The following is a 14,262-nucleotide window of genomic DNA, read 5'->3' as shown; positions in this document are numbered from 1 at the left end:
GCTGGTTAATATTTTGCACCTCTATGCAGAGCTAGAAAATCTTCAAGATTGTTGCTTGGATGGTCTATTTTTAAGAATGAGACAACCAAGCCTACTACAAGCTTTCTTTATGTGGGACTTGACACTAACTTAAGTTTAACTAGGATTAGCATCATGGTTATAAATTACATGATATACCTAAAATATCATTCAATACCGACATATACCCTATCAAACCAGCCATCGAGTACTCGTCCATTCACGGGGGGAGAGTCTCGGGTCATTGAATAGGCACCAGTAGCGTCGACGTCGGGATACTCCCGTCCTGAAGGGCTGGGAGAGGTTGCAGAAGCAAGATCATCATCAAGTAAAGGTCATGGTCAATTCCTAGTGTTAGCGCAAGTCATGTGTTCGTCGGTCTGCATGCTCTAAGTCTTGTTCGAGAATAATCTCTTTTCGAATGAATGCCCACCGAAAATTTTAAATACAAGAGATATTTTAATACTTTTACACAACATATTCATTCAAAAGATATTTTAATACTTTTACACAACATATTCATTCAAATTCATCGACAACATTTTGTTACATATAAAATATGCTTATAAATAACTTTCTTGGATAAGGAATAGTCAGAATGAACTTGGTTGATATGGGTGATATATATCTGTTCGATAATTAAAAAACAAATAAATTAACTATTTTATATATCTAAATAAATAAATAAATAAATGGAAATCTATCCTTATTTAGCTATACGCAAAGGTAGCTTTTACTTGTTATGTATGTTTCTTACGACTGCTCATTTTCTTCTAATAAGCTTTCTGAAGTCTGTATTATCAGAATATGGTGGACCTGCCAGTGGGACCATCTTAGCATCGAATAAGAAGTCGGGTAGAGGATCTGGTAACAAAGTTACTTTTGATGCGCCGAACAAGATGGTAAGGGTTTCTTCGCATGCCATTCTTGAGAGGAGGCGGGCGTTCGATCGTTATGATTCCGTGTCTTGGTTTCATGTGATGTTGGGCGCAGCGGCTTTCTCCTCCGCCGTCGCGAGCGGCATGCGGCTCCCTCTCCCTGTCTTGGCGAAGACGGCCCGGAGGAGAATGCAGATGCTGCCCTCCGTCCCGTCCCCCCTCTCGCCTCCCCGCGCCTCCGCTTCCTCTGCCGCCGCCGGCGATACCGACCGCAAGCCTTGGCTCCTCGTCGGCCTGGGAAACCCTGGGAAGTTGTATCAGGGGACACGACACAATGTATGGACCAGCGACTTTCTCCATCTTTTATTATGCGCGTCTTCAAAGTTGGGTTAGATGTCGTCTTCTTCCTTTTCTGTTCGTTTAATACGCTCTCAATGCCATTGCGTTGCTTAAAATTCGAACTGTTAGGGTGAAAAACTGTAGATTTAGAATATAATTAGCCAGGAATGCCATCTTTGATGGATAATTTTTGTAAATTGTTTGCATATGCTTCCAAAATAAATAATACCCTGATTTTGCCATTTCTTTCGTACCCTACCCTACCCGAACATTGAGCAGATGAACTTGGCGTCCGATCATTTGTGATACTAGTTGCTCGTTTTTCCAAACAACCATTTAACTCTCCAATTGCTACTCGGTCAGTTATTTCTAATTGTTCCTTGCAACAAATATGAATCTAATGACCAACATGCATAGAGTAACATTCAGTTTATGATCCATCAAGTGCTTAATTTGAGTATTTGTAGTTTCTATTTGCTTTGATCTCATGCACAACAACACTAATTTGATTTGCTCTCTGGTGCCCTTGATTAAGAAAAGAGAAGTTTGTGCATACATTTCCGACCTAAATGACTTGCTGTTGGGCTGTTACTATCATCTTCTTTTCTACCTTGGCCAACCATTAGGCTGATGAAGGACAGAATCAGTTGCGAAGATAACTGCTTGTTTTTGAACTACATTTAGCTGTTGAATTTCTACTTGATCACTTATCTCTATTCGTATTCACAGCAAATATTGATCTTATATGGGTAGACAAACATTCATCTTAATCTATCAAGAGTTTAACAGGATAATTTGTGGGTTCTATTTATTTCTTTGTTGGTTGCCCTTTCTGAAAGACTTCACATATACATGGATAACTTTTATAGAAGTTGAGGCGAGACTTGGTGGTTGATCCTTATGGTTATTGGTGCAAATATTCTGGATGTATTCAATTTCAGTATGTTACTAACCCGGTTTTCTCATGTATATCTACTTCTTGGTTGCACTATTCTAGTCCATTTTCTGCAATCATTAGCTTTATGCTTTTGATACTCTTAACATAGTGATGGATTCTGATTTAGGTGGGTTTTGAGATGATAGATGTTATAGCTGAAGCTGAAGGGATATCATTGAGTAGCATGCGCTTCAAAGCAATGTTTGGAAAAGGTACTTTTGGCTATTGCAAATATCAAACTTTTGAGTATAGCTGTTGTGTTCACATGTTAACAGAAGTTGCAGAACTATGACCTTTTTTTATCGATGTTGATTAACAACAATTTGTCGGTCTATGTTCTTTCTAGATATAATAGAAAGAGGAAAAAAAGTTAGGGTGCTTTTGAGAAACTAACATTGACAAAGTGCATTAGTAGTTTGCTTGTTTATAGCTTTCCTTTTTTTTGTTTATAGCATTCTCATTTACATGTCTGATCTGTTGTCCCAGTGGGCTCGATTTTGGTGGTTTTTGATATATCACAAGAATTTCATTTTCTAGTAGTGCAGTAAGAATTAGATCTGGGTTTTTCTTTCTAATGGAATAAAGTTCATCATTGTGTTATACTTCTCTTCTAGTAAGGCTTTCTGGTTTGTCTATCTGTTACTTATCTGTTGGTACACTGCATAGTCTATTTATCATCTTATGGCTATACGACTTGTGTTATATTAAACTTTTGTATTAGTTTTCCAGTATATTTGTTTGAATTTATGATCACTCGCAATTGAATGACTTGGTTTCAGGAGGTTCTCCCAAATCCCATGGTCCTTTAAATCCTTAAATTTTTATAGCAAGGTCAACAATCCAATATACATATAATGAATTCATCAGTGTAGCTTGAGGTTAAGAGTAAATTTCTAATTTACTTTTATTTTTCTTTCTATACAAATTGTTACTGTCAGGTAACTCTTTTCTTTGGATTGAAAGAAACTTTAAATGATGCTTTTATGATAATAAAATCATCAGAAAAAGATATTGTTTATTCTTGTTCTTTAATGTGAGATTGTGATTGCAAACAAAACATGTAGGTTAAAGTTTGCTGTTATCTTTTAGTTGAAATATGAAACCATAAAATATGAAGTATAAAATTGTTTTGTATTATTTTTGTTTGCATGCACCAAAATGATACAGAGCAATGAGTCTTTAAACTTTTTTTTTGACATTATAATAGCTTCAATGATATATCTGAACCATTTGATATGAGTACACAATTAATATTTTAGTATTCGTAAATGATCTAAAACATTAAGTTACATTCCAAACCTGACTTGGATAATGTGGCAATGTAGTGTAGCACCATGGATATGGTTATGAGGAGTTGTCTAGGTCCTCAGTCCTCTAATAGGAGCATATGCTTGTACACTTTTGGAAGCTCTCGGATCAGTTGAAAGATGCCACTTTGCTAGTGCTCAGCAAGTACGTCCCTTGCTAGTTCTTAGGAAATATGAACATATTCTGAGTAATTTTTGGCACATTGTGTTATTTCATTTTTACCTTATTTTCTTTTACAATTATAGATGATAATACTCTCAAGTACATGTTCATCTATCTTTGCCGTAAAACTGGAAAAGTGGCACCATCAAAATTTCTAGGATGTTGAGAGGCTTCTGACCTGTTCTTAATCTATAATAATGGTGAGGGTTGGAGTTATGTTTATATGGCTTCTGTCTCAGTTTGTCTTAGTTGAACTGGCTGTAAATGCTTGGCTGGTTGACATGAACTTTACAATTCACTCGGTCAGGTTTAAGTGTGTTGGATTGAACTCGTTAATCAGGTAGTTTTTGCTTGATCTAAATATCTCTTGAGCCAATCCACCAACAGATTTATGTCACTTGACCTGTAACCAATTTATTTCTCCGGGTTGGTAAAGGATGGATTCTTAAATTTGGTTTAACAATAGTAACCTTTGTTCTTGATAATGAGCCGCCATTTTAGATCTCGTTCATTGGTTTCATGCTGTTATCACCTAGTAACCTACTTAGTTCTCTCCCTATCCACTCAGCTAGATGACTGCCTACACTGAATTTAATAGATATCGTGAACCATTTATGTTACTGAAAACCTATGAAGATACACAAGTTCTATGACATTTATAAGCATATTTCGAAGTTTTTGCTTATTCTATTACATATAACTCTGAGTACATGTCATGAATACTTTTCTTCTCAACTCAGGTTGCATCTGTGATGTTCCTGTCATGCTTGCAAAACCAACAACTTTCATGAACTTAAGTGGTGAATCTGTAAGCACAATTGTCTACACGGACTTCCTGAACATCTATATATCATTTCTGGATGATGTCAGATTGGACACTTATTGTAGGTTGGACCACTGGTGTCGTACTTCAATATACCTCTGAATCAAGTGCTTTTGGTACAGTACATTTAGTTGAACTAGGTGTCTTATATGTAATATTGTTTTCTTATATCTGATGAGCTATTGCTTTTTGCTGCACAGATGTATGATGACCTAGATTTACCTTTTGCAAGATTGCGCTTATTGCCAAAAGGTGGGCATGGAGGACACAATGGGTAATTTATTATTCTTTACCAATTATCTTATGCTGACAAAATTGGCACAAGTGAGCTGCCTTATGATTATGGAACCTTTTACTTTGGTTTAGTCATGATTATGAAACCTTTTACTCTTACTTTGGCACGAGTCTTTTCATGTACGCTGGAGCTGCCTATTTTTCTATCTAAGCCATATCACCTTGTTTGTTTCACATGATACCTGGTGATGCTAGAAAATGGCTTAGTAGAAGACTTGGTGGTTCGGTTTGCACCAAGAGGAACCACTAAGGAATGCTAGAAGTCGAGTCCTCTCATGCCTATGAGTGTAAGATGGAAGAAATATGAGAATAGAGTAGTGAGATTATGTACACTGTACTGAGGTGGTTATTTTATATAAGATAACATATATTAGTATGTAAATTACAAAAGAGTTAGCCATACGAGGAAAAGGCTCTTAGGAGGTGGAGTGCTAGTACAAGCAAGTTATTTTGTTCGTCGTTAAATGAGAAGTGGTTAGACATGATCGGACAATATTAACAAAGAGTCTCAAATTAGGTGTCGAAACACAATAAAATTTTGAGTCCTATAGATATTTTAGACTCTTGTTCAAGCTTACTTAATGTCTGTCTATTATAAGTGAGTTCTGATTTCTCGAATTTGAGGAGAAAAAGCCAATGCCTACCAATTTATCAAATATAGAACTTAATTACCAAGTAATTTGGCAACCTTCTTTTTCCTTGCACATCTTTAACCACAACTTTCAATTGTCACATTTGGATCAATTGTGTGAATCATGTGTAATGCTTCATTTTTTGCGATAGTGTGTTTTATTCTATGCTTATATCTGCCGCCAGGATGCGAAGTGTGATCGACCACTTGAAAGGAAGTCGTGATTTCCCACGTCTAAGAATAGGTGAGTTGAATATCTGATCGTTCTTAACATTGTTCATGGTTTCACGATCTCATATTTGGGGATGTCAAGGTATCGGAAGACCACCAGGGAAGATGGTTCCTGCCAGCTTTGTACTCCGACCCTTCAACAGGAAAGAACGAGAAGAGGTTCTTGCACCAACCCTTTCTTTTGTTCCCAAAAGAACTTAAACAGATCTAATGACAGGAACTGTATCCAAAATAACTCAACTGGGATCATATTTGTTGTTTCCACAGCTAGACTTTGCCTTCCAAAGAGGACTGGAAGCAATAAGAATCCTAATGCTTGAAGGTCTCAACAAAAGCGCAACATTCGTGAACACTTCACAGTCGCAACTCTTGAATAGTTGAAGACATTTGATTGACTCACACAATTAGATTGTTATTTCCAAAGTAGAAGAAGATTCATGGGGATTGATCAACTATCTGAATTACACATGTATGATCAACCTCTTGGCGGCATCATTGGCCGCTACGCTTGTGAAATTAATCCTCCAACCAAGATGGATGTGGGTGTGCTCAATATTTTTTTCTTATCCTCCTTTTGGTCGAGCACATGAACTCTTGCTGGCGAAAGATCGAAATACAGAAAAATGGAAAATATTGTTTGAGATCATTTTTTTGTGTTTGAAGTACACCTCGGTATGGTATTATTTCTTTTCTCTAATTAGCTGTGCGTCAATTGTTGTTTGAGATTTAAAGATTAATATATAGATATAAAGATAAGTAAGAGGAAAATTAATCAATATCATTATTAGACTATTAATGCTTTATGGATATGAATATTGGATGATTAAAAAATAACATATATAAAAGTGTTGAGATAGGGAAAGATAGTAAAATGAATATCTTATTTGTGAACAATTAGGTGTAATTTATATTGAATAAAATAAAAAAGCGATATATATATATATATATATATATATATATATATAATGTAATATATATATACATATGTATATAATATATAAAATGCATATATATCTTTTTGCTTCCCACCTATCTTCTCTATTCGTCTCCCTGTTTTAGATTACAACCAAAGCGATGGCGGCCGCCCCTTCCCTCAGAGCGCCGCCTCTAACCCTCGCGTCCACCGCCGCCGCCCTCCGAACCTTCTCCAGAACGCTCGTCCTCCAACCTCAGAAGCCTCTCTTCACCTCGTCTAGGGCCCTGAGGTCTCCCCCGCTCCCTCCCTTCCCTTCCAATCTCCCCCGACGCCGCCTCGCCACCCGCGCCAGCGCTGACGGAGGAAACGGCGCTCCAGATCCCCGCCAATTCGACTTTGATCTTTTCACCATAGGCGCTGGCAGTGGAGGCGTTCGGGCGTCACGGTTTGCTGCGACTTATGGCGCCAAGGTGGCCATCTGCGAGCTCCCCTTCTCGACGATATCCTCAGAGAGTGCTGGCGGTGTCGGCGGAACGTAAGCTTGATCTTATCTCCTTGCCTTGTCTTACCGGCGATTTTTTTGTGCGGTTTCTACTGTAGAAGCGGGAGGGGTTGTGGATGTTCTACTATTTTTGGTTGTTTGGATGTTTGCTTGACGGATCAAAAGAAGTGTTTTGACGTTCGATCAATTAATTTAATGGTATATTGGTGAAAAGATTTTAAATTGAGATGATCGATATACTACATAAGTTTCAGGGTAAGTCCTAAGATTAGGCTCCAAGTTCGGATCTTGGAATCATGGGACTGTAACATGTTGCTTTATCCCCCTTATACGAGAGTTCACCTGTTGGGTTGATAATTCTGTGCAAACGATACAGATAAGTTCCAGAATCTTGGATTACCTTTCATGAATTAGATGGGACTGGATCCTACATGAAAAACATACTAGGTTCCTTTTGATTGTTTCTTTTTATGTAGGGATTTTGTGTTTTTTCGTGGCACAACAATTATGCATTCGTATGAGATCATGATGCTCCAGGTATACATTATAAAAAAAACAGTAAAAGATAAAGCATGTCCATGAAAATTATTTGAAGATGAACATCTTGCCTCTTTCCTGTGATTATAATGTGAAATTCCGTGAAGTACACTTATTGAACCTGGGAATCCACAAAACAACTAATTGTGGCTACTTCTGGAGAATGATAAACGTCAAAGTGTTTATTTATTCTTCCAAGGATTATTAGGTGAAAACACCAAAAAATTAACATAATCTTCATTTACTTGCATAATTATTTTCTGCCTACATAATTGTAATACATCAAGATGGATCTTGGGTTGGAGCACAAATTGTTGCTAGTTTGGTCTCAATATGATTGTAATTCTTGGCACAACAGTAAAGTTGCTTCTTTATGAATTATGATTGATTGTTCATTTTTACAATTAACAAAGTGTGGGAGACACCATCTGATGGCATTTTTTTTATTATATATTTCATTTTAAATCATTTTTTCTTTATTCTGTAAAACTTGTAATTCTTGAAGACTAAAAAAGTCATATATTATTAGGGAAGGGGAAAGCCCTGCTTCTAAGGTTAATTCTCATTCTTCTGCATGGACTATGATCTTTTGTTCATTTAATTGATTTTATGCTTATATTTACTGCTGCAGATGTGTGCTTCGTGGATGCGTTCCAAAGAAACTACTCGTTTATTCATCTAAATATTCCCATGAATTTGAAGAGAGTCGTGGCTTTGGATGGACCTATGAGGCCGATCCCATGCATGACTGGAGCACACTTATTGCTAACAAGAATGCAGAATTGCAACGTCTGACAGGGATTTATAAAAATATTCTGCAGAATTCTGGGGTCGCTTTAATTGAAGGCCGTGGAAAGGTTGGATGATGTTCTGAGATCAGGTTATAGTTTTAAGAGTTACTTTGTCTGCACCATAGATTTTGACTGTTGTAAGGTTTATTTATTTGTTGTGTTGGTCGTGATGATGCAGATAGTTGACCCACATACTGTTGATGTGGATGGAAAACACTATACTGCTAGGCATATACTAATCTCAGTTGGTGGCCGACCCAACCTTCCAGATATTCCTGGAATAGAGCATGCTATTGACTCAGATGCTGCATTAGACTTGCCTTCAAAGCCTGAAAAGATTGCAATAGTAGGAGGTGGGTACATTGCTTTGGAATTTGCTGGCATCTTTAATGGATTAAAGAGTGAAGTTCATGTATTTATTCGACAAAAGAAAGTGCTGAGGGGCTTTGACGAGGAGGTAAGGAAGTTAGTGGAATTAACATATGTATATGTACGCCTTCTATTGTGAAATCATTCTCTGAAATATAGGTTTATGCAGATTCGGAACTTTGTTTCAGAGCAAATGTCCTTGAGGGGGATTGAATTTCACACAGAGGAGACTCCTCAGGCAATCCTTAAATCATCAGATGGTCTTCTATCACTTAGAACTAACAAAGAAACAGTAGATGGTTTCTCACATATAATGTTTGCAACAGGTCGAAGACCAAATACAAAGGTTTGATCATTTTATTTTACTTTGCATTTCTGTTGGGAGAGGAGGAGGATCTTGTATTAAGAATTATATATGTATGGTTCTCTTTCATATATGCAGAACTTGGGATTGGAGGATGTTGGGGTAGAATTGGCCAAGAATGGTGCAATTCTGGTACATATGAATTCACCAACATAATTATTTTGTTTATACAAGTATTCTGTGGCCTTTGATCAAAATAGTCATTTGGTCCAGGTTGATGAATACTCTCAGACATCGGTTGATTCCATTTGGGCTGTTGGAGATGCTACAGATAGGTTGAACTTGACCCCTGTTGCATTGATGGAAGGAGGGGCTTTTGCTAAAACTGTATTTGGCAAGGAACCTACTGTGCCAGATTACAGGTTTGTTTCTAACCCACAGAACTTTTTATAGTGTTGGAGAGGCAATTTGTAGAAGGTGCTTTGGAAATGGTGACTGTTTAGCTATTGCCTGACTATGATAATTGAAACAAGAATATCATGAGTGTACGAGAATATTCTGGATCCTCGTAAACAAATCATCAATATTATCTCTACTAGTTAAGGTCAGCCAAACAGTTATTGTTCTAAATAATTTTTGAATGTTGCCTCTTGTTCTAATGCAATCTTTATCATTGACATGTTCTTTTGTGACCTATGATCTTGATCTTTCATTGTCAAATATCATATATCACATAAGTTCATTTGTTGTTATTTATCAAGTTGTCTTTTGTAATACAAAAGATGTCATTATTTGACGTCCTGACGATGTGGGTTCAAGTCAGGAGCAAATTCTAGTTAAATTTATGGAAGATTGGTGTTGCCAAATTTTATCATCAACTGTCATCAAAAAGACTATTTGGAAAGTAGAATCTACTATGTGATTTCTAGTTGAAGCTCTGTGCAAGAAAGGAACAATCCTTAAAAAGTTAAATAAGACATGGGAATAATTATAACAAAAGAGGAATAATAAAATTTGATTTGCAGATTCATGATTGTCAAAGTGGAGAACATTCACCAACCATAATATTTTTCTTCACAGAAGTAACTTTTTCAATTGAGCAGGCACAAAATTTTTCTTCTAGTCTTGTTGTTTCAGATTCAGAATGATAGAAACTAGAAGAGAAGTACCAGCATTTCAGATGTTATTGGAGTCCTTTTTGACGAACAATTCTGTGTTGAGTGTCTTTATCTTAGCTTGTAAAGTCCATTATCCTTGCTGAGCTCTAGGAACTGTTATTAATCACAAGGGATGAGATAGTTCACTAGTTATGGCAAATAAAGAACATTTCAGGTCTTTTGACAAATTGGTGAACCTTCAACAGGGTGCTTTTATTGCTAAGATATTTGAAGCTTTACATGCAGAAAGCTTTAAAGATAATAATTTGATATTGATGACAATAATATCAGGATTATTAATTATCATTGGAGAGATGTTACCCTTGGCCTGCTACTGTTAAATAGTTTTAGTTATGGTAGATCCCTGAAGTAAGAAGGCTCCATCGAAACTTCACAAGACCAAGGCTTGTAGACATTAGTAGCTCGTGAAGCCTTTTTTATTCTACTGATGTTAAGCTGGTTTCTGAGATTCACTAGTTAATTTGTAGAACTAACAATTGATCCGTCAATATTCTTAGAATTTGATGAGTACGTGCTGTAGTTGGTTAATGATTTATGAAATGAAGGGTGTTCATGCAATTAGTCAGCCAAATAAGATGCAGTAGTGCCAATGGATGATAATCATTTGTTGCCGCTTAAATTTGCATGATGTGTGCTTGTAGAACACGCTATTGCAACTTCCACTAGTAGACAACTAGCATTTTTTTTCCATCATAAATTTGCATGACACATACTTGAGGACATGCTAAGTCATGCTTCTAGGCTTCATTTTGCACATGCAACTGTCACTAACATTATGCTCTAGTCTTTTAGGCATGTAAAATCATGTGGGTGAATCTGTCAATCCAAAATTCTTTCTTATTAGTGGATTATTTGTTTATGACAGAGCTGTGCCCTCTGCTGTTTTTTCCCAGCCTCCGATAGGACAAGTTGGTCTTACGGAGGAGCAGGTGAGGCAAATTCTTCTTGCCATGATTATACTTGAAGTGTGCATTTGGTTTTTTTTGTTTCTCCCATTAATATCTGATGATGGTGCAGGCTATTCAAGAGTATGGTGATGTTGATATTTACACAGCCAACTTCAGGCCTCTTAAAGCCACTCTTTCTGGCCTGCCTGATCGGGTCTTTATGAAGCTTATTGTATGTGCAAGCACGAACAAAGTGTTAGGAGTGCACATGTGTGGGGAAGATTCTCCTGAGATTATACAGGTTTCTTTTATTTGTTTTAATTGCATCCCCTTTATATTGCCTAGCTTTTAGCTTACCAGGCTTGATTTTTTATATGCTTCAGGGGATTGCTATTGCTGTAAAAGCTGGACTAACTAAGGCAGATTTTGATTCCACCGTCGGAATTCACCCAACATCTGCAGAGGAGTTTGTCACAATGAGGAGCCCAACTCGGAAAATCCGGAAGGATCCATCCCCAGCAATGGTTTGCCAAGTCTATAAATTGATTAAAATCGATTTATTGTTTATGAAATTGGAAGTCTCGTCATGTTTTTTTCTCTTTTGCATGATTTGTAGGAAAAGAATGTTGACGAGGTCAGGCCAGATAGGAATAAGTAACTTCTCCGAATGAGGTAAATCATTGAAATATACTCTTTTACTGCCTGCAAGAAATTTTAGTAACATGCAGATTCTTCGATATTTTTCATGTACCTTAGCTTTGTAATTATCTTGATCATGCTAAATTACTATCAGGTTTCCTTGTCAAAAACTTATTGCTTTCATAACATTGTGTTCATAAGTTTCTTGGATGCATAATCACTCTTTCTTTACATGTTTGTTAAATTATTACTTTGAGGTTCCACAGGGATGTGGTATTTGTTGGTTCCTGTCTCCATGTGTTGGATCATTGTCAGTGTATAGCTTACAAGTTCAAATTGACTAGGTGGAGAGAGATGTTCGGCTGCTTTTATGCTTCTTAACACCCTTCCAGACTATTGCATTGCGGCGCATGGTTCCAGACTATGCTTCACGCGAGTCTGGTGGTTAACTAAACACTATGGGGAGTACATGAAAAGAGTTTCAGATTTAATAATTGTCAAAATAAAAAAAGGTTTATCATATGTGGGCTGAATATAGATAGTTTAGGCACTTCTTATTTACGTCTAACGTAGCAGTTTGAACGGACAAAAAGTTTCCGTGAAGCTGCTGGAGCTACCTATCATTGTTGACTGAAAAATTAGGATCCTTTTGAATTGAGATAGGAATTTGAATGATGCATGGACAAGCCAGTGACTGAACTTGCATGTAACAATTAGCCTAACGAAAAGCTAATGGTTAGTTGTTGAAAGCTGTAGAGAACATAATCTGATTAGATGAATTCTGAACTCCAAAATAACAAGGATGCTTATGTCCACAGTCATGATTCTGGAAGCTATGGGGAGTGACAAGTTTTGCATTATTCTGAAGGGGGTGAAATTGAATAGAAAAGTCATTTCGATTATACGTTTTAATCTCCATGCTGTATGTCTTCAAAATTAAAATTTTAATCAGCTAATTTGTTAGACTGCTACTTTTCTTGCATATCAACATCCTACTCAGAAAAAAAAAAAACTAATTGAAGTCCTTGGTTGATGTTCATACAACAATGGATTTTAACATCACAAGCTGCATATTTTTCATGGATTTGAAGTTTTATATTGAGATTTCCATTCTTCAGATTATAGGCAAGAACAGTGATCGAGTAGACTACCTGCTGGAAGCACTGAAGGTGGTGTTCTTCTTGTTCCATGAGAGGGTTCTTTTTGATCCTTGCAGCGCAAATGAGCTTTCATGTTCATGCAAGGTTTGTATACAGATGGAGCTTTTGTTGAAATCTTTTATGGTGTAAACCTTTTCTGTGTTTATTAAATATAAATATATTATTGTTCTTATTAACATTTCTTTTGCTCGCACATATGATGATCACTGACTATTTTCTCTAGTTCTTGAGTTGACTTCTAATATAGTCTTCCATTGAAACTGAGAAATTGAGTTGACTTCAGACTGAACTTGAGTTTGTATATTTTGACCTGTAGAAAACTTATTATTCCTTCCAATTAATTTTAACATCACACATTGTCTGATGTTGGTAATACAACTGCTACTAAGCCACCTTTCAGTGTCACAACAATTCCAATAAATGAGTTGAGATTAGAACAATACAGAGACGAAGAATCCAAATGCAAAAGGAGGGAGCGTATTGTTTATGTCATCACCATTGCTTAGAGGCCTTCTTGGAATCCAGAACGCAATGCCTCATGCGCAACAGTTGCGGGAACGATTACACCACCCGGACGACGAAGGCCGGCCGCCCCGGACCGCCCAAGCCGGCGACCAATCCACCGCTCACGGCCTCGCTTTCATCCATGAAAAGGTCATCCGTAATCCTGAAGACCGCGTGCATTCCGACGAGCAGCAGGCCGACCCCCACTGACTTGAACACGTTCGACCCGAGATCCGTGGAGACGAGCGCGAAGAAGGTGGCCAGGGAGAGGGCGCCGAGGATGGTGCCTTCGTCGAAGCGTCTGTCGAAGAGGACGAGCGGCCCGTCGCGGGCCAGGTAGAGGAAGAACCAGGCGGCGGCGAGGATGAGGGCGGCGGCCAACGAGGCTGGCTGCCAGATGAGGCCGATGGCGAGGGCGAGGAGCACGGAGAGGGCGTAGTTGGAGCGGAAGTAGGTGAGGTTACGGCGGAGCCGGGATATGGCTTCCCCGGCGGAGGGGGGGCGGGCGAGGGCGGCAGAGTCGAGGAGCTGCCCCCAGGGGCGCTGGGTCGCGATTAGGGCCCTGCCCTGCTCACGGAGGCTGGAGACGAGGGCGGCCCCGCGGTGGACCGCGGACGGCGCCGACGTTGGAGAGGGTGCGGCCGCGTGGGAGGGCAATGCCCCGTAGCCCCGCGGCGAGGCGGAGCGCATTGCGAAACTATCAAAGGTAGCTGCGATCCTTAACGCAAGAGCCGGCGGGGAACCGGCGCGAAACGGGCGCTGCCTTCTCCCGTTCCGTTCCGTGGCAAGAAATATATAACGACGAAGGTCGACGAGAAGCAACACGTTTTGGGCACCGATCAAACACACGCGTG

At 38.4% G+C, this 14,262-nt stretch overlaps 3 protein-coding genes across 3 annotated transcripts; 2 read left to right on the top strand and 1 right to left on the bottom strand.

The window, feature by feature from the left end:
- Positions 1-900: 900 nt before the first annotated feature.
- Positions 901-6,267, top strand: LOC135633862 (peptidyl-tRNA hydrolase, mitochondrial-like). Its single transcript, XM_065143824.1, has 8 exons — positions 901-1,232; positions 2,300-2,384; positions 4,383-4,450; positions 4,531-4,581; positions 4,666-4,739; positions 5,576-5,634; positions 5,704-5,780; positions 5,889-6,267. The coding sequence occupies exons 1-8, from the start codon at positions 918-920 to the stop codon at positions 6,000-6,002; spliced, it is 843 nt and encodes a 280-aa protein (XP_064999896.1). The 5' UTR covers positions 901-917; the 3' UTR covers positions 6,003-6,267.
- Positions 6,268-6,651: 384 nt separating this feature from the next.
- On the top strand, positions 6,652-13,080 carry LOC103979915 (glutathione reductase, chloroplastic). Its single transcript, XM_009396172.3, has 11 exons — positions 6,652-7,072; positions 8,208-8,433; positions 8,546-8,824; positions 8,906-9,082; positions 9,179-9,232; positions 9,314-9,462; positions 11,084-11,147; positions 11,236-11,406; positions 11,489-11,629; positions 11,722-11,777; positions 12,863-13,080. Exons 1-10 carry the CDS (start codon positions 6,696-6,698, stop codon positions 11,761-11,763), a joined length of 1,680 nt encoding a protein of 559 aa, XP_009394447.2. The 5' UTR covers positions 6,652-6,695; the 3' UTR covers positions 11,764-11,777; positions 12,863-13,080.
- A 148-nt stretch (positions 13,081-13,228) lies between these two features.
- Positions 13,229-14,200, bottom strand: LOC103979916 (PRA1 family protein E-like). The gene has a single exon (XM_009396173.3). The coding sequence runs from the start codon at positions 14,096-14,098 to the stop codon at positions 13,466-13,468; it is 633 nt and encodes a 210-aa protein (XP_009394448.2). The 5' UTR covers positions 14,099-14,200; the 3' UTR covers positions 13,229-13,465.
- Between the last annotated feature and the right edge of the window lie 62 nt (positions 14,201-14,262).

Source organism: Musa acuminata, chromosome BXJ1-3 (genome assembly GCF_036884655.1).
Source record: "Musa acuminata AAA Group cultivar baxijiao chromosome BXJ1-3, Cavendish_Baxijiao_AAA, whole genome shotgun sequence".
Taxonomy (NCBI): domain Eukaryota; kingdom Viridiplantae; phylum Streptophyta; class Magnoliopsida; order Zingiberales; family Musaceae; genus Musa; species Musa acuminata.
This window is presented reverse-complemented; position numbering and strand designations above follow the sequence as displayed.